Source organism: Gymnodraco acuticeps, unplaced genomic scaffold (genome assembly GCF_902827175.1).
Source record: "Gymnodraco acuticeps unplaced genomic scaffold, fGymAcu1.1, whole genome shotgun sequence".
In the NCBI taxonomy this organism is placed as follows: Eukaryota; Metazoa; Chordata; class Actinopteri; order Perciformes; family Bathydraconidae; genus Gymnodraco; species Gymnodraco acuticeps.
This window is the reverse complement of record NW_022991761.1, coordinates 560,544-579,571: the sequence shown is the minus strand read 5'-3', so window position 1 is coordinate 579,571 and position 19,028 is coordinate 560,544. Positions and strand designations below refer to the sequence as shown.

The 19,028-nt window shown below is 41.8% G+C and overlaps 1 protein-coding gene and 1 long non-coding RNA gene across 3 annotated transcripts in view; both read left to right on the top strand.

Annotated features, from left to right (window-relative positions):
• LOC117534998 (DNA excision repair protein ERCC-6-like) overlaps window positions 1-14,531 on the top strand; it is a 33,656-nt gene extending 19,125 nt beyond the window's left edge. For both annotated transcript variants that reach the window (XM_034199307.1, XM_034199308.1), the window contains exon 3: window positions 8,536-14,531. In XM_034199307.1, coding sequence (XP_034055198.1) covers window positions 8,536-12,325 — 3,790 coding nt within the window. In that variant the 3' untranslated portion in view covers window positions 12,326-14,531. The remainder of the gene's footprint in view (window positions 1-8,535) is intronic.
• Window positions 14,532-16,487: 1,956 nt separating this feature from the next.
• Window positions 16,488-18,618, top strand: LOC117535034. Its single transcript, XR_004567357.1, has 3 exons — window positions 16,488-16,636; window positions 18,428-18,489; window positions 18,584-18,618. It is a non-coding gene; the product is annotated as an uncharacterized LOC117535034 (long non-coding RNA).
• Window positions 18,619-19,028: the final 410 nt, after the last annotated feature.

The following is a 19,028-nucleotide window of genomic DNA, read 5'->3' as shown; positions in this document are numbered from 1 at the left end:
TTGGCGTATTAAAGGTGGGGTAGGTAAGTTTGAGAAACCGGCTCGAGATCGCTAGAATTTGAAAATACACAACCGGAGAAAATCTGCCACTTCCTCCAACACACACGAACGCGCACATGACCAATGAGGCCACGAGATAAGTTTGTGCCCCGATGGGAGGCTGACAGGCAGGTAGGCCATCCAGTTATTTTAGCCGGGCCGGCTATCGGGATGTTAAAAACATTCCATAGAATATAACAAAAAGTGTATCTCGAGCCGGTTTCTCAAACTTACCTACCCCACCTTTAACATTAACATTAACATCATGGTAACACCATGGCGACTGGCGGCACACCTGCAGCTGTACCACTTGTAATTAGGTTCAACTATAAAAACTTCGAACAAAACGCCGGCGGCACCAACAAAAGGAGCGTACACTGCAAAGTCTGCAATATTAAAATCAAGGATGCTGGTGCAACAACGTTAAATTTCATCAGGCACTTGAAAACTCACCCGGATAGGTCAGTCACATTAACGCATATGGACGGTTAGCAAACATGTTTAGCTCAGCATCAGCTATGTAATGTTAACTTAGCTTGCTACTAGCTTTGTAACTGAATATTTGAAAAGATGAGTGAATGTATGCTTGTCACACTTGTTTGCGTTGAGTGGCGTTGACATCCAACTCTTGACATGACATAAAAAAGGTCGGTAATGTTAATCATTACGTTCCGCTGCCACCATCTACTGGCTAACGTTAAACGTAGAACAATACATAGTTACATACATAAATACATCCGTCGGTTTATAGGCAGGTTACAGGTTTATTGTTGACCACGTAACGTTAATGTTACAGGTTTATCAGGTTACCATTACACTGGGTTTGAGTGAGAGGATAGAGGAATATGTTTATTTATAGTAGACTTAAAAGATGTCATTAGAGACCCAGTGTAATTAAACAATACGGTTGCAGAGGTCAAATTTTAACATTTTTGTCCACTGGCCAAATGTGCAACATACAGTACCAGCCACTTGCATGATTTACCAGCATTTGGCTGGTAAATGGTGTTAATGGTAGATATCTCTTTTGGAACAGGTCATGTTTTAATATCACCAGTTCAGTATATTTCAGATAATATTGCAGCAATAGTTTTTTAGTTGCAAACGGCACAGAACAAATGTTTACTTTTAAGTACTTTTAACACAGTTTCCCTGCGGGGGATTAATAAAGTATTTGTGATACTGATTTCTGATTCTGAAGTGTTTTGCTTATAAGTTGTTTGCATTTAGCTAAAGTGTGATGTTTTTCCTCATATTGCATTGCAATAGCCTGTTTAAAGTGATCATATAACAAACAACTAATCAGTACTGATACTGTATGCTAATAGATATAGGAGTGATAATAATACAGTAAATGCTTTGAATTTCTTAGATATAGCTGTGCAGTATTCTTAACAGACTGGATAGCAGCAGACAATAGAAGGCTTATTACAACCAGAAGAGACATGAGACTTTTATTTTTTAGAGACTTGAGACTTGACTTGGACTCGTGACCAAAGACTTGAGACTTGATCAAGTCTCACCCCACAAAGACTTGAGACTTGACTTGGACTCGTGACCAAAGACTTGAGACTTGATCAAGTCTCACCCCACAAAGACTTGAGACTTGACTTGGACTCGTGACCAAAGACTTGAGACTTGACTTGGACTTGCAAAAAAAGACTTGTGAACATCTCTGCTGTGCACTGACAGTGCAAGAACCATGGCTGGTTTAAAAAGTGGACTAATCGTGCTTGTAAGGGATGTGTCTCCGCTAGTGATTTGGACGCACTGCATGCTACACAGGGAGTCACTTGTTGCCAAAGATATGAGCGCTGAATTGGCAGATGTCATGGACTCGGTAGTGAAAGTAGTCAATCTAGTCAAGAAGAGCGCATTGCAAACGCGTCTCTTCTCTAATCTCTGTGCTGCTGAGGGAGAAGAACACACTGCGCTACAATACCATTCCGAGGTTCGATGGCTTTCACGTGGAACAGTGTTGTCACGTGTGTTGGAATTGCGCAAGTCTATTCGGTAGGGCTGCAACAAACGACTAATTTGATAATCGATTAATCTATCGATTAATGAAACGATTAATCGATTATTCGGATCGTTAAGGTTTTAACTACTACTACTTATATCGATACTGCTTATCGATCCGGTCCTTTTAACGATAGTATTAACGGTTCTTTTGACAAGAAATAAGGTAAACAAATTGTGAACAAAACTAACATTGCTTTTTATTTTAATTAAATGCATAATATTTCACATCAAAAGAAACAACAATGTTTTAACAAATCATATTAAATAATTTGATGACAGAACTGTAAACAGAATAGCTGAAACTTTAACAAAATAAATAACTCAGTTACCTCTAATCATTAACCGATGTTTTTATAACTGAGTTAACTCCGTGTGTTGCTGCTCGCATACATAACACCTGACGTGGAAACGTTACTCGTGGATGGGGCTGCAGAGCTACTAGAAAGACAGTCGAACCCGGTGCATTCCTCCGTCTGAATGTGGTGTACTTTTGATAAATGTTTAGACAAATTGCTCGTGTTACCGCCCTTACATGATAAAAATCTTATTGCACTTTTGGTAACGAGCATTGTCCACATCGAGACGGCTAAAGTTTAACCACACCTCGGAGCGCGTTCTCTCCGCCATCTCCTCCGTGTGTTGCATGCATGTAGCAGCTGTGTGTGTGTAAACTGCCCCGCCACCTCGCAAGCAGGCGGGGGAGAGATCTCTTGTCTGAATTGGGAAGATCGAAAATACATTAGACGCATTTTGTAGTCATACTGCATATTAGAAACGGAGTTGGCGACACTAAGACTGCGATATAATGTTTATGTAGCAATAATACATATGACATATGTTTTAAATGTCTCCTGTACCGATAAAAAAGAGCGATAACGTTGGAGCTTAATGGGGTGTAGAACACATGTGATGACGTCACCAACGAATCGACGACTGAATTAGTTGCCAACTAATTTGGTAATCAATTTTAATCGATTAAGTTGATTAGTTGTTGCACCCCTACTATTCGGGAGTTTTTACTTCTCCAAAACCGCACAGAGCTGGCTGCACTTTTCAGTGACAATGTTTGGGTCACCAAACTTGCCTATCTTGCTGATGTTTTCGCTGAGCTGAACAAACTGAACAGTTCAATGCAAGGCCCCAATACACATGCCATTCATCTGTATGACAAAATGGAAGGCTTTCTAAAAAAAAAAAAATCAAAAGATGGAGGGAGCGCATCGGGGAGGAAATATTTTCCATGTTTCCATCAGTGGATGAGCTGGGAGATTCTGCTGTGCTCTCGCCCCCCGAAACACGCGCAATTCTTGCGCATTTGGTGGCGCTTGAGGGACAATTTGGGCGCTACTTTTCTGAGGCTGACTCCTGGCGCAGGGACAAGACATGGATACTGTTTCCATTCACAGACAACGCAGCAGACGGCACACGCCTGACAGTGACAGAGGAGGATCAGCTAATCGAACTATCCACGGACAGTACGTTCAGACACATATATGACACAAAACCACTCACCCAGTTCTGGATCTCTTGCCAGAAAGACTTTCCGCAATTGGCAGGAAAAGCTATGATGAGCCTTTTGCCCTTTGCAACAACCTATCTTTGCGAAAGTGGATTTTCCTCACTCACTTACTTGAAAAACAAATACAGGTCAAGGCTGCAGCCTGAGGGCTGATATGACCAGGGCTGCACATAACTGGTGCGCATGCACACCTCCGCCAAAAAAAAGAGCACCGGGTCATTTGAAACAAAGCGCATTTGCGTACCAACATTGAGAGAGGGAGAGAGGGAGAGAGAGAAGGGAAAAGAGAAAATAGAGGAGAGATGAGAGAGAAAGATATTTGCGAGTTGCATATGAACCATGATATGAACTCAGGGCCGGCCGGTAGCACTGGCTAGATGTTCGCCTAGGGCGCCAGATCTGGGGAGGTGCTGCGCTGGCAGTTCTGGGAGGGAAAAAAACATTTTGACCGTTGGGGCTCATCCTAATTTTCGGCCTTGATGTAACAATATTCACAATTAAGTAAATGTAACACCCTTTTCACCCCGGTTCCACGTTTCATTTGCCCTGTACGATGGGCGCTGTAAGTGATGAAAATGGGGGATGTTGGCTTATCTGGCGCCCGCAGCTCACAGACAAAATGCGAGGGAGAGAGGGAGGGTGGTACCAGCGCTGTTGTTATTATAATCTGGTGCCGTGCTAGCTGCTCTAACGGAGATAAGAAGAAGATGTTTCTACAATAATGTGGAGGGAGAGTCCTCTCCAGTCAGACTGAGAGGCTGATGAGTTAACTACAGCTCAGTGAGGTGAAGGACTCTTAGTCTAAATTCAAACGGTTTGGTCACAATTTATGTAAACACATATTTTCAAGGCACTCCTTTATAATTATTGGGATAAACAGGTTTTAAATCATTCCAATGTATATACTATAGGACAGTAACCAAAAATATCCTTTAAAACTGGAGAGATAAAAAAAAATGCATAAATAAATAAATGTTAAGGTAAAAATAAGATATGAATGAACAACACAAATAAAATAAGTTACATTAATTTGTTATTGGCTATAGTAGGCTATTGGTTATGTTCACATACTTATTTGATTACATCCACTTTTCTAAGATGACAACAGAGACTTTCGACCCAAAAGCAGCTGTTGACTTGTGGAATCAAGTATCTAATCGCAGACTCAACCAGAGAGAAAGTAGTAGGCCTACATCATCAGCTACCATGTCTGACATAGAGGAAGACAGTGAGGAGAACAGTCAGGAGGGTAGTGATGCTTGTAGGATTACTGGTCGTGCTAATGTTGTCTTGTGTTCACCTCTGCATGTGTGTTCTGTGTTCACCTCTGCATGTGTGTTCAGTGTTCACCTCTGCATGTGTGTTCAGTGCCGTGTGTCTGGCAAATAAAGTCAAGACCCCCTCAAAAGTTACGGTTTATTTCATTTTAAGGATGAGCACCAAGCAATATCTCCAGGTGCTCCTTTGAGAACCAGGGCAAAAAAGTTATGTGCACCCCTGGATATGACCCTCTGCCTGACAACCTCCATCCGTCCAAGGTTAGATAAGCTGTGTGCTACTCATCAGGGTCAGACATCTCACTAATGTGGGAGTACGTGTGCCATCCACAGATGGTTTGAGGATTCACTGTCCCTTCTACATGTATGTTTAAAGTTTAAAATCTGTGAATTATTTGAATAGCTCAGTGTTGTATGCAAGATGTATGTTTATAAATGGCAGTGGCATGGCCACCCTGTACCTTGCACTTGTTTGAAGTTAAAACTTGAATCTGTGAATTATTTTAATAGCTCTGTGTTGTGTTCAAGATGTATGTTTATAAATGGCAGTGGCACGGCCACCCTGTACCTTGCACATGTTTAAAATAAAAACATGAATATATTAACCTGTGTATTATTTGAATAGCTTAGTATTGAATGTACAATAACAGAGTAGCTATGTTTATACACGGCACTAGGCCCCGTTTAATATAAAACACAATTGTATGCCATACATATAGTAGGAGGCTCCCTGCTCCAGCTCTCCATCAGTTTGGGGGTCCCTGGCCTGAAAAACGTTGAAGACCCCTGCTCTAAAGGTTATTATAAATACACTGGTTAAAAAGGAAATTGAATAGTGGAGGTGTTTCCGTAAAACTCCTTTAGTCTGATATCATGTTACTTAAAAAAATTATTACATAAGCAGAACCGCTCTTTATTTCAGTCAGGGTGGGACACAAAGGCTAAGGCTACACTTGTATGATAATAATAATAATAATTGTATTTTCTATATAATAGACTGCCAGAGCATGGTAATGTCCAAAGAACATACAAAAGTAGTCATTAACTACAATTCTGAAGGTTTTAATCAAACGTAATACTCTTCTTCAATCCAAAATTATGTTGAGCCTTTCAAAATAATATTATTATACATTTTCTATCTTCTATGATCTAACAGCATCATAAATTACAATGATATAACCACAATTACAAAAACAGTTTTTTGCCACCATTTTTTATAAATATAAGGATGCCGTAAAGCAGGGGTCGGCAACAGGCAGACCGCGGTCCGGACCCAGACGCCGACCTATACGGATCCGGACCTATAATCAATACATTAATAGGGGATTTCAATTTTGACAGGGCGATTCTATTTTAACCGCCGCCGACAGGGGGCGAAAGAGATGAGAGAGAAACGCAGAAGAAGAGACGAGAGAGAGAGCGGCAGAGAGAAGCGGAGAGGAAAGTGAGTGAAGAGAATAATTAGCGATACAGGGAGAGAAGCGGAGAGGAGAGTGAACAGGCGTGTTAGCGGCAGACAGGGAGAGACAAATAATTACACATGGCGCTCTCCAAGAAGAGGAAAGTGGACAGTGAGAACAGAGCTTTTAACCCCGAGTGGACGGACCAGCGTGTCTCATTTGTTCAGAGACCGTGGCGCTCATTAAAAGTGCCACTATGAGACAAAACACAAAGTGTTTGACCAAACATTCCCTCTCAAGTCAGAACTGAGGTCACAAAAAATAAGAAGTCTCAGAGCCCAATATGATCAGTCCACCAGGATCAAAATTAAAACTAAATATCGTTCCAGGGCAGGCTAACCAAGGCTATGTGTATGAGAATGGCACTGACACCATTTCAGCCCAGATTTAAACTCCTGGCAGGACAAGCTCGAGCTCAATTCTCGCACTGAACAAAAAAAAGTGAGTGAGGGACTGCAATATAAGAGGAAAAGAAAGAGAAACTTTAAAACTGTTCAATTATTATGATGTGTAAAGACTGGCATTGGGATATTATTATTTTGTAATCCTCTGGAGCAGAGAGAGGAGCTGTGGATTATTGTTAATGATTAATGCATCAATGTTTCTTAGGGTCAAAAATACTACAACTCACAACTTAAAATGAAAGCGTTTAGTTTATTTAATAAAAGAACACATGTTCAATGTGAAAAGTGACAGGTGCTATGTATGTAAAAAAAATGATAATTTAAAAAAAATATATATATATATATATATTAGGGCTGTCAAGTTAACGCGTTAATAACGCGGTAACACACAAAAAAATTAACGCCACTAATTATTTTAACGCGATTAACGCATGTGTATTTTTTTCCTCGCGGCCCTGTAGTTTCAGAGCGCATCGAGTTTAAAATACCATCTACAAGCTGATGCTGACAGCCCCCGCTCCTGCTGCCTGCTTGTGGCAGACCACACTTCCACGCTCACCGGCAGGCACCGACTGGCCATCGGGAGGACCGGGAGGGTGTGTGTGTATGTGTGGCTCGAGCGAGACCTTACGTGTATTGTTGTTGTTAGCATCTGGTGCTAGCTAGCTGCGCTAACGGATATAAGGAGCTGTTTCAATGAAAACAGAGGAGCGACATTTCGCCGACAACTGCGTCGAGCACTTGACTTTATGCAGAAAGCCAGACAGTGGGACATTGTACGAAAGGTCAGCACACTCAGCACGGATAGTGCGCATAACATGATTGCAGCGTACAGGCAGCTCCCGTTCGAGCATATGCCTTGAGTTGCACATAGCTCCAACGAACACACACACTCACCATACTTGCCAACCCTCCCGATTTTCGCGGGAGACTCCCGATTTCATTGCCCTCTCCCGGTTTCCTCCCGGGGTCATATTTCTCCCGATTTCTGACTAAATTGGATTTACTCACGACTGTTTCCACTCTGAGTTTAATACAGCTACACCATTGTTTGGTTTCCATGGTAGCGCGTCTCTTTAGTAGCGCGCGCAACTGAAAGTCTGAGAGGGTGAGGAAGATAAGTCACAGAAAACTGAACAAGAATCGACAAAACTCCCCCCTGCTCACTCCTTTCCTGTATAACATAGGTCCAGCCCACACATATGCTCCATCAAGACAGTGCACTTACAACTACAATAAGCATGTTAAGCTAATACAGCTCCGGCGATCCATAGCACCCCCCCCCCCCACCCCACCCGCGGTGGTTTTGAAATGCTCCCAATTTCTGAGGTCTCAAGGTTGGCAAGTATGACACACACACACACACACTTTGTATTGTATTATTGAATGAGAGAGGTTCCAGGTTGAATTGAGGCGAATATTTGTAATGTTCAGAGGTTGTTGTGTTTAATATTCATGAGAATATTTGTCATTGTTCAAATGATAATAAACATTTACATAAAGCATATTTGTCCACTCATATGTTGATAAGAGTATTAAAAACTTGAAAAATATTCCTCTAAGGTACATTTAGAACAGATAAAAAATGTGCGATTAACTATGGACAATCATGCGATTAATCGCGATTAAATATTTTAATCGACTGACAGCCCTAATATATATATATATATATATATATATATATATATATATATATATATATATATATATATATAAATAAAATAAATTGTAAATACTTTAGTGGCAGCTCTTCTTCAGACTACATTTATTTTTTAATTAAATATTCTCTGATGTTCTTGTCTTTTTTCTTCCAGATTCATTAAAGAGGGAAAAGATGTTGCCAGACAAGGCGACATGAACCAAGCGCTGAAGTTTTTCAAACTGGCGTACAAAATTCACCAGAGTCAAAAACTTGAAAGCCGGATAAAGCAAATGGAAGAACTTCTTGCTCAGAGTGACTCAGAGGAAGAAGATGAAGAGTTTGTGAATGTTAACGGCAGCGGCTTAATGCTTTTCAAAGAGTTGTATGACAAGCTTTATGACTACCAAAGAAATGGAGTCGCCTTCTTGTACAGTCTCTGCAGAGATGGACGTAAAGGTGGGATCTTGGCAGATGACATGGGCCTTGGTAAAACCATCCAGGTGATAGCATTCCTCTCAAGCATGTATGACAACGAGCTGGCCAAGCACACATTGCTGGTCATGCCAACTTCTCTCATCACAAACTGGACCAAGGAGTTTGCCAAATGGACTCCTGGCATGAGGGTGAAGGAGTTTCACGGACCGAGCAAGGAGAGGACCAGGAATTTGGAGAAAATTCAGAGGAGAAGTGGTGTTATCATCACCACGTACTCCATGCTTATGAATAACTGGCAGCAATTGTCATCTTACAATGGCAAAGAGTTCACATGGGACTACATGATCCTAGATGAGGCACATAAGATAAAATCCTCAACTACCAAAACAGCCAAAAGTGCCCACGCCATACATTCAAAAAACAGAGTTCTCCTAACTGGCACTCCAGTCCAAAACAACCTGAAGGAATTGTGGGCTCTCTTTGACTTTGCTTGCCAAGGGACTCTCTTAGGCACAGCTAAAACATTCAAAACGGAGTATGAGAACCCAATCACCCGGGCCAGAGAAAAGGACACCACTCCAGGGGAAAAGGCCCTCGGGTCTCGAATGTCTGAGAACCTCATGGCCATAATCAAACCCTACTTCCTCCGCAGGACAAAAGCAGAAGTGCAGAAAAACAATAAGAAAGGCCAACTTCCCTGTAAAGAGGAATATTCAGAGACCAAGGACGGCAAGGTCCAAAATACTCCAAAAGACTCCGGCGCAGTCATGCCAACACTGACTAGAAAGAACGACTTAATTGTCTGGACTTACCTTAGTCCTGTTCAGGAAGATATTTACAGGCAGTTCCTTTCACTGGACCACATCAAGGAGCTGCTCATGACAACCAGATCACCTCTAGCTGAACTGAACATAATGAAGAAGTTGTGCGACCATCCAAGACTGCTCTCTGCTGCAGCCATAGCCAAGTTGGGCTTAGAAGAAAATACAGCTCAAGGTCAGCAGAATGATAACATGGAGACAGGCACATGCACCATCGCCAACATTCCAGACGAGACCTTAATATCTGAGTCAGGGAAGCTCGTCTTTCTGTTTGCACTTCTCCAAAGGCTCAGAGAAGAAGGTCACCGCACGCTTGTCTTTGCTCATTTCAGGAAAGTGCTCGACATCATCGAGCGCATCCTGGGCAACAGAGGCTTTAAAGTATTGAGATTGGATGGCACAATAATTCAGCTTGCAGAGAGAGAGAGACTAATCACCAAGTTCCAGACAGACAAAAGCTACTCTGTCTTTCTCCTGACCACCCAGGTTGGAGGGGTTGGTATCACTTTGACGGCAGCAAACCGAGTCGTGATCTACGATCCTAGCTGGAACCCAGCAACAGACGCCCAGGCTGTTGACAGGGCTTATCGCATTGGGCAGAACAAAAATGTTGTCGTCTACAGACTGATCACCTGCGGCACAGTAGAGGAGAAGATCTACAGAAGGCAGGTCTTCAAAGACTCTCTCGTTAGACAAAATACCGGGGACAAGAAAAACCCTTTTAGGTACTTCAGCAAGCAGGAGTTGAAAGAGCTCTTCCTCCTGGAGGACACAAGGTCCTCATCGACTCAGCTGCAACTTCAATCCCTGCACTCCGGAAACCGAAGGACAGACGCGGAACTGGACGAACACATTGCCCATCTCCACACCATGGAGATATTTGGGATCTCTGACCATGACCTCATGTTTTCCCTTGATGTTAACCACGATGATGACCCTGAAGACCAAGAGGCCCATCACTACATTGAAGGGAGAGTGCAGAAGGCCCAGGAGCTGATGAAGGCTGAGTCAGAGTTAACGATGCAGATGGCAGACATAATGGCATCAAACACAGAACCAGCCTGGCTCAGACAACCACCGGACAACCACATCAGAGAGCGGACTCATGAGAAAAAACCAAGAAATCCAAAACCAAGTCCTTCCTATCCACAGCATGATAGTAAGTCTAACGGGTCACCAGTCGTGATAGAGTTGGACCAGTCTGGCTCTGATGAGGAGGACGGCCAACAGAATCTGAGTGGCCATGTTGTTGATCTTACTTCAGATGAGGATATGTCAGAGGAACATCCTGTCGTAGAAGTAAGCCAGGACAAGCTTGTTGAGCAGAACCTTTATTCTCTAAAACACGTGTCTGTTAATCAGGAGAGGAGTTACTTGGTAGCCGATGAATCCTCCCCTCCGGAGGTGATTGAAGAGTCTCTGGTGGTCTCGGATACCAGTGATGCTGAATTGGGTGACATGGAAGATGCCTCCAATCCAAAACTAAGAGACGAGGTTTCTCTGTGTGGGGCTGCTAATGATTCAGCAGGTGACGGCAGCATGGCCTATTTTACAGCAGTTGATGAAGACAAACAACTTTCAAACGAAACCTCACACTCAAACGATTCCAAGACAGACTTGGGCCTCTCACATTTAACAGCCCTGCAGAATAAAAGACTTTCTGTCTTGCAAGCTTCCACTTCAAGCTTCAAAGCAGACACATCAACCAACGTCAGCACAGGGCTTGATTCCTTTGGAGGCAACTTCAATTTACAGCTTGAAGATAGCGACATGCTTTCAGACCACGTTGAACTGGATAATCTGGAAACTGAAGAAGAGGAGAGGAAGCTGCTGTCACAGCTGCAGATGGAGGGGAGCTTTAACATAAATAAATCTCTTTCTGAGAAACAACATAAAGCAGTCAACCAAAGCTTCAACGGCAACAGCTCTGTAATGGACAATTCAATGGATAACTCCATTGTGACTAAGAAGAAAAAAAGAGCAGCAATAATTGATGACAGTGATCAAGATGATGTTGATGACAAGAGTCACCTGGACAATTCCTTTCAGGTTCTTGGCGCCTCCACACCTAAATTGGTGTCATCTGTCCGCACTCCTTTTCGGTCAAGAAAGAGTGTCGGAGGCAACACCTCCGTGGCCTCACACCGATCCCTCATTCTATCCATCGTCGAAGATATGGAGAAAATCAAAGACAACCAAGAAATTACCAGTGAGGAGGAAGAAGATGATGTTTCAGAAAGGCATTATGACGCAGCAGAAGAGGACCTCACTGGTTCGACTCATGATGCGCTTCAGGTGGAGGAGACCCTTGACACAGAGAGTGAGGAGGATGTGGAAGAAGAGGAGGCAGATGTACAAGGAGAGGAGGAGGATGATGAGGAGTACTCAGAGTCAGTAGATGACGTTGAGGAGTCCGAACAGGAAATGACCAGCAACATGGAGGAGTCGACCAGCGAGCCCGAGCTAGCCTCAGACGAACAAATGGATCAGTGCACGGCTGATGGAGTCAAATTGAGCAGTAACGGCATCCTGTCCGAGGAGGGGAGCTTCGAAGCCCTGGTCAGGAGAGGGAAGGAGTACCAGAGCAAAGGCAAGCCTGATGACGCATTGAGCTGCTTCCTCAGAGCTATCGACATCCAACCTGGAGATCCTGAAGTTCAGCTCATGACCATCCAACTGTACCGGCAGATGAGCCAGAGAAGTTAACAAAACAATCCTGATACTTAAAAAAAAAAACCTGAACCTTAAATTATACTGTTGGAATAGACAGTTGGGACAATTTGCACAACAAAACCAACAATGTGTTTGTTTTAAAGACTTCACACAAGGCAACTACAAAGAGAAATTCAAGTACAAATTATATTTTAAGTTTGGGTTATTGATTTGTTTTGCTAGCTGGGTACAGGATAGCATTGGAAAGCACCTTGTTACATTTGTGAAAGAAAAATAAAAGTTATTCTGAGTTTATTTCTCATGAACTGTTGATTCATATACTTGTTTCTTCTTAAAAGGGGTAAAATAAAAATGTTGCTAGTAAAGTTGTTTATATTTCCTATCTAGAAGAAAAATACAGAATATCACTAAACTGATTCTTTAACAGACTATATCCCTCAATTTAATATAACCGTTGATTTAAAAAAAGAAAACTATTTTGTAACCTTGTATAGAGTGTATCTTCCTGAAAGAGCTCAAATGAATTATTTCCTAGTAAAGTTGTTTCGAACTGAATGTTCTTTGTTTTCTTTGGGTTGGGACTGTTTCTGGTAGAATGACTTAATGGAGAATATAGGTAGAGCGATTAAAAAAGTGGAGAGGTGGTCATATAACTGGGGATTCAAAATGTCAGAAAGCAAGTCATGCTACATGGTATTTACAAATAAACACAAAATTGATGGCCAACAGCTAACACTATATGATCGTCCAATGACAAAGGTGAATGAGTTCAAATACCTAGGACTGTGGTTTGATAGCAAATATACATGGGAAATGCATATTAATCAAGTGGAAACAAAATGCAAAAAAGTATTAAATCTATTACGAGCTGTAACTGGGGCACAGACAAACAAGCATTAATAGATATTTACAGATCTATTATGAGGTCCACAATAGACTGGTTGTATAGTGTATGGAGCAGCAGAAAAAACATCGCTTTTAAAAATGGATAGAATACAATATACAGCATTGCGGCTGTGTATTGGAGCGATAAAGTCATCCCCTATTAATGCAGTTCTGATAGAAGCAGGAGAGACACCTCTGGAGATCAGAAGAGACAAACTTGCTCTGTCATACTGGGTCAGGCTACAAGGAAGTGGAGAGGAAAATATCACAAACAGAATACTACAGGATTGCTGGGAATATATAAAGTTACAGGGGCATGGGTTTGGCTGGACAAGTAAGGAGAGAACGAGGACATATGGAGTGGCGACCATAACGTTTGCTAAAGCAAGCCCAGTTAGCCGTGTTCCCCCATGGATTTCCCCAGAAGCTAACATAGATATGAGTATCATAGAAAGGAAAAAAGAGTGGCAAATAAATGAAGTGGGAATTAAAACGAGTATACGTACCTGAACGAAAAGTACTACAATTACCTACAAATGTACACAGATGGTTCTAAGAACAAGGAAGAGTCTGTTGGAGTTGGTATATACATCCCAGACTTTAATCAATCTCAAAAAGAGCGTCTGATCAATTATCAGTGTATTCAGCAGAACTGCTGGCAGTAATAATAGGATTACAGTGGGTTGAAGAGGTCAGACCAGATAGGGTGGTGATATGCACAGATTCATTGTCCATTGTTACGTGCCAGGCAGGCTGTACTGGTGTGGTTTTCCTTCCCTCCTGTGTTTCTCTCTTCTCCCTGTCTTCTGCACAGCTAATCAGCAGCTGATCGGTATCTGCCTGTGCACCTGAGTCTGATGGCTGATTGGATCCTCTCACCCTCAGCTGGCCTATCAGCAGCCAGGGCCGACCATAAAGGAGGCACCCAGGAAGTCTTCTCGCTCTCTCACTCTGGGCCTGTTGCTGATGAAGGAGCCTGCAGTATTTAGCCACTAAATTTCTTTGTATTGTCTGACCTTATTGAAAGTGTGTTGAGAGGTGGAGGAGTTAGGTAAGTCTGGGGTACCCTGTACATTTCTCACCACGTAGCTAACTAATGTTTAGACACACTAGGTTAGCGGATTGTTGCCACCCCTGTATATTGTTTTGTCAAAGTCTTTGTAGTTTAGTTAGTGAGGGTTTTTGTTTGAGTTTTGGTTTCAAAGGATAGATGTAGAGATAGGCCTGGTTTTGTTATGCTTGTTTCTTTTGTTTGGCGCAATCCTTTGACTCCTCCTCCTCCTCACCAACTAAGGTTTCAGTTACATGTCTGTTCGGTTCTGGGTTAAGAAAATAAACCTTTTGTAAACTGTTACGCTGACTCCCTCATTAATTATTGGTTGTATGTTATTGTCTCCAGGTCCCCTAGACCTTAGTGGGGACGTAACATCCATATTAAAAAGCATACAGTCAACGTTCCAGGCACGTCCAGCTGGGAAGAGACCAAGGGGTAGACCTAGGACCAGGTGGAGGGATTATATCTCTTCGCTGGCCTGGGAGCGCCTTGGAATCCCCCAGTCAGAGCTGGTTGATGTGGCCAGGGAAAGGAACGTTTGGGGCTCTCTGCTGGAACTGCTACCTCCTCGCCACGACCACGGATAAGCGGGAGAAGATGGATGGACAGTCAACAACAACTGTCAGAGAAGACATTCTCATAGAACTTAATCATAGCCTGTTAAGACTTCACAGAGGCGGTATAGATCTGCAGTTCTGCTGGGTGCCTGCACATGAGGGGGTGAAAGGGAACGAGTGTGCTGATAAATTAACAAAAAGTGCACTACAAAAGGAAATAACATTACCAGTTCAACTTGGACAAGGAGAAGGAAAAGCAGTAATTAAGAAAAAAGGGATGGAGATCTGGCAGAAAAGGTGGGAGAAAGACCAGAAAGGCAAAGAGTATCATAAAGTTCAAAAGACAATCACAATTAAGATTTATAAATAAAGAAATAGAAGTGAAGAAATCATGATAGCTAGACTCAGAATAAATCACACAGCATTGAATGGTATGCTCTATATCATGGGGAAAAGTGACAAGTGTAGGAACTGGAGTTAAAACCTGTTAAGCCCCGAGCCTGTTTTTCAGGTCTCAGGCTCGAAAATGACATTCCCAGAACAAATAACCATATCTTCCCTTCTAAAAGGGTTACATTCAGGGTTCGAGTTACGTGGGAGCCAATGGGAGCTGAGCTCCCATAAGGAGGGGCCTGAGCTCCCACGGACCCAGTGAAATCAAACATCTGTGGGGGTAGCTAATATACATTACCAACAACCATTATTTTGATCACAAATAATGCATTTTTCAATGTAATGAGTATTATTTACGTTAACGAGGTAAATAGGCAAACAAAACAATGTTTTCCAAAATAACTACGCATCGTATTCTCTCTTGAATGACAATATGCCTGCACTTCACCTAAGGTGCGCAATAAAATATTGCGCAATCTATGCCTGTGAGGCTGTGAACGTGCTGCGCGCGCCCGAAGAATGAACCGTTATATAAACAGACATTCAAATATATTGACAAGATACACACATAGGCCTACATACTACGAGTACCGTAGGCTAGCATACGATTAAGTTGTGGAGAGAGAGTAAAACGTAATAAACGGAGGCGCTGTTTGTGACGCTCCACAAGTACAGAGTTCCTGAGTTTTTGTCATTATCTTTGAAGCCCTAACACATCAGACACTAATTGTATACTCGCAAGGGTGTGCAATATATACCATCAGTTGGAGTCTGCACCTCCAAGGTGCGCAATACATTATTGCGCAATCTATGCCTGTGACTGTGTGCGTTAGTTTTAAAGACCCCCATAGAGCTCAGTTTATAACTCGAACCCTGGTTACATTTAATCTTTTTTCTCAAAGCAAGGTTACACCTGTGAGTTGGATGTAGAAGTGTCAGAATCAATATAGATGTTTTTATTTTTAAAGTGAATTCAGATTGAACACAGTAAAAAAATGTAAATTATTGTGTCTGTCCAAAAAAAAAAGATTACTTATAGTGAAATCTACAGTGGCCGGCAGGTACAAACGCGGAACAACGGCCAAAAACGCATACATTAGCAGGAAACACCTGCAAATCCTGAAATGAAAAACAAACAAATCCTGAAAACAAATACAACAGAAAAACGCTGCATTTACAGAAATGATACAAACTAAATACAACACACAAACCCCGAAAACAAACGCAACAAAAAAACACTGCAAATACCAAAACGATATGCAAAGTCCAAAGCACATACAAATCCCAAAACACATACAAAAAAAACATTCCGGAAGTGCTCCAGGCCTCTAGGGGGCGCGCTACGTGGAACAGATTGATGTCTGACCAGACATAGAGAGAACGAACAAGAGTGCTGCAAATTGAAGCCGGAGGAAACAAAGTTGATCGAAGTGGAAAAAGTCGATATATAAGAAGGTACGTTTTGTTTTGATACAAAGAGCGTCACATTTACCCAGCTAGCGTTAGCTTGTTTGGTAAAAGAGCTTGCAAGTCAAGAGACAGCACTGTGCACCTCAATCAATCAATCAATCAATCAATGTTTATTTATATAGCCCAATATCACAAATGTTACATTTGTCTCAGTGGTCTTCACAGTGTGTACAGAATATCAGTATGACAATACGACACCCTCTGTCCTTAGACCCTCACATCGTACAAGGAAAAACTTCCGGAGAAAACCCACAGTTTAAAGGGAAACATGGGAGAAACCTCAGGGAGAGCAACAGAGGAGGGATCCCTCTCCCAGGACGGACAGACGTGCAATAGATGCCGTGTGTAAATTGAAAAGATAATACATTTGCAACATAGGTAGTCCAAATGTTTGGAAATGCATGTGTGTATAATAGGAAGATGAATCCATGAGGATATCCATCCAGGACCTATGATCCAGGACCACAGCCACGACTCAAGATCCAGGACCGCAGGATCATCCATGACTCCGGATCCCGGCGTATATAGACACCAAAAAGAAAGAAATTTGGGGAAGCTGGGTTAATCGGAACATGAGTACACAGGTATAGACAGAGAGAAGGAAGAAGTAAGATGTCCCCCGACAAACTAAGCCTATATCAGCAAAACTAGGGGCTGAATCTAATCAGCCCTAACTATAAGCTTTATCAAAAAGGAAGGTCTTAAGCGCACTCTTAAAACGGATAGGGTGTCTGCTGCCCAAACACAAACTGGAAGCTGATTCCACAAATGTGGAGCTTGATAAGAAAAGGCTCTGGCTCCCATTGTACTTTTAGAGACTCTAGGAACAACCAACAACCCTGCATTCTTGGAACGCAATGGCCTAGTAGGACAGTAGGGTATAATGAGTTATTTAAGGTAAGATGGCGCCTGCCCATTAAGGGCTTTGTAGGCGAGAAGAAGAATTTTAAATTCTATCCTGTGTTCTATAGGGAGCCAGTGTAAGGCAGCCAGAACAGGAGTAATGTGGTCCCTTTTCCTAACTCTGGTTAGTACACGAGCTGCAGCATTTTGAATCAGCTGAAGCGACTTGACTGACTTCTTGGTACACCCTGATAATAATGAGTTACAATAATCCAGCCTTGAAGTAACAAATGCATGGACTAGTTTCTCTGCATCGTTTTGAGGCAAGATATGCCTGATTTTTGCAATGTTACGTAGATGGAAGTAGACGGTCCTTGAAATTGATTTTATGTGGGCGTTAAAGGATAAATCCTGATCAAATATAACACCAAGATTCCTTACAGTCTCACTGGAGGCCAAATTAATGCCATCCATAGTTAGTATATCTTTAGATAATTTGTTTCGTAGATTCTTCGGGCCGAGTATAATAACTTCACTTTTGGTCATGTTTAACATCAAAAAGTTTAAGGTCATCCACGTTTTTAAGTCCTTGAGGCAGTCTTGAATTTTATTTAGATGATTAATTTCATCAGGCTTGATTGATAAATATAGTTGAGTATCATCCGCATAACAATGAAAGTTTACAGAATGATTCCTTATAATATTGCCTAACGGAAGCATATATATAATGTGAACTAAATGTAACTCTTGACATCATATAGATATATTATAGGTGCAGAGTTGGTTTATTGTGCCCCAATATAAATCCTAATGTGAGAGTTAAAGGACGGTCAACAATATAATGTACCTTGGTCTGTTTGGATTTATCGTGGCATTTATTCTTAATTAAAGTGAATTTATTTTTATTTCAGTCAGTCATTTGTGTGTATGCAGGTGTGGGACATTCCAAATGTTCCAAAAGTGAGCACTTCACGAATGGACAACAGTTTGCCAGGGTAAAATAAAACATTGTCAACATATTATTTTGTGCCACAAGAAGCAGAATGTTTTAACAGTAGTTTGAGTAGATTTGTTGTTTACCTTTATCAGACCTCTCAGGCACCCACAACCAGCGTCTGATCGGGCAAGACTAATTAAAAATGTAATTATACCATGTAGGTTTGAATTTGTGAACATGAAATCAATAAATACCTTTGTGTGCTAATGACACTGTCATTAGATCAACTGCATTTATTTCCTGGGTAAAAATAGGATGGAGCACCAACCCCATTCCAGGAAGAGGTCCAATCTCCCCCGGGTCAGAACCACTTCTATAGGTAAACGATGTTGACAGTTGCATCGTGACACAGTTGTTTGGTGTGTATCTTTATTTGTACATTTCTTTGTTTGTATAGCCTCCAATCACAGTGGGTAACATTGCCAGGAAGCAGAACAATTATACTTTTATACATTTCCAAATGACACCCACAACATCTTAGTGAAGACGATAGAAAAAACACCCACACATATTTTTTCAAAGATCAGATATTGTTTG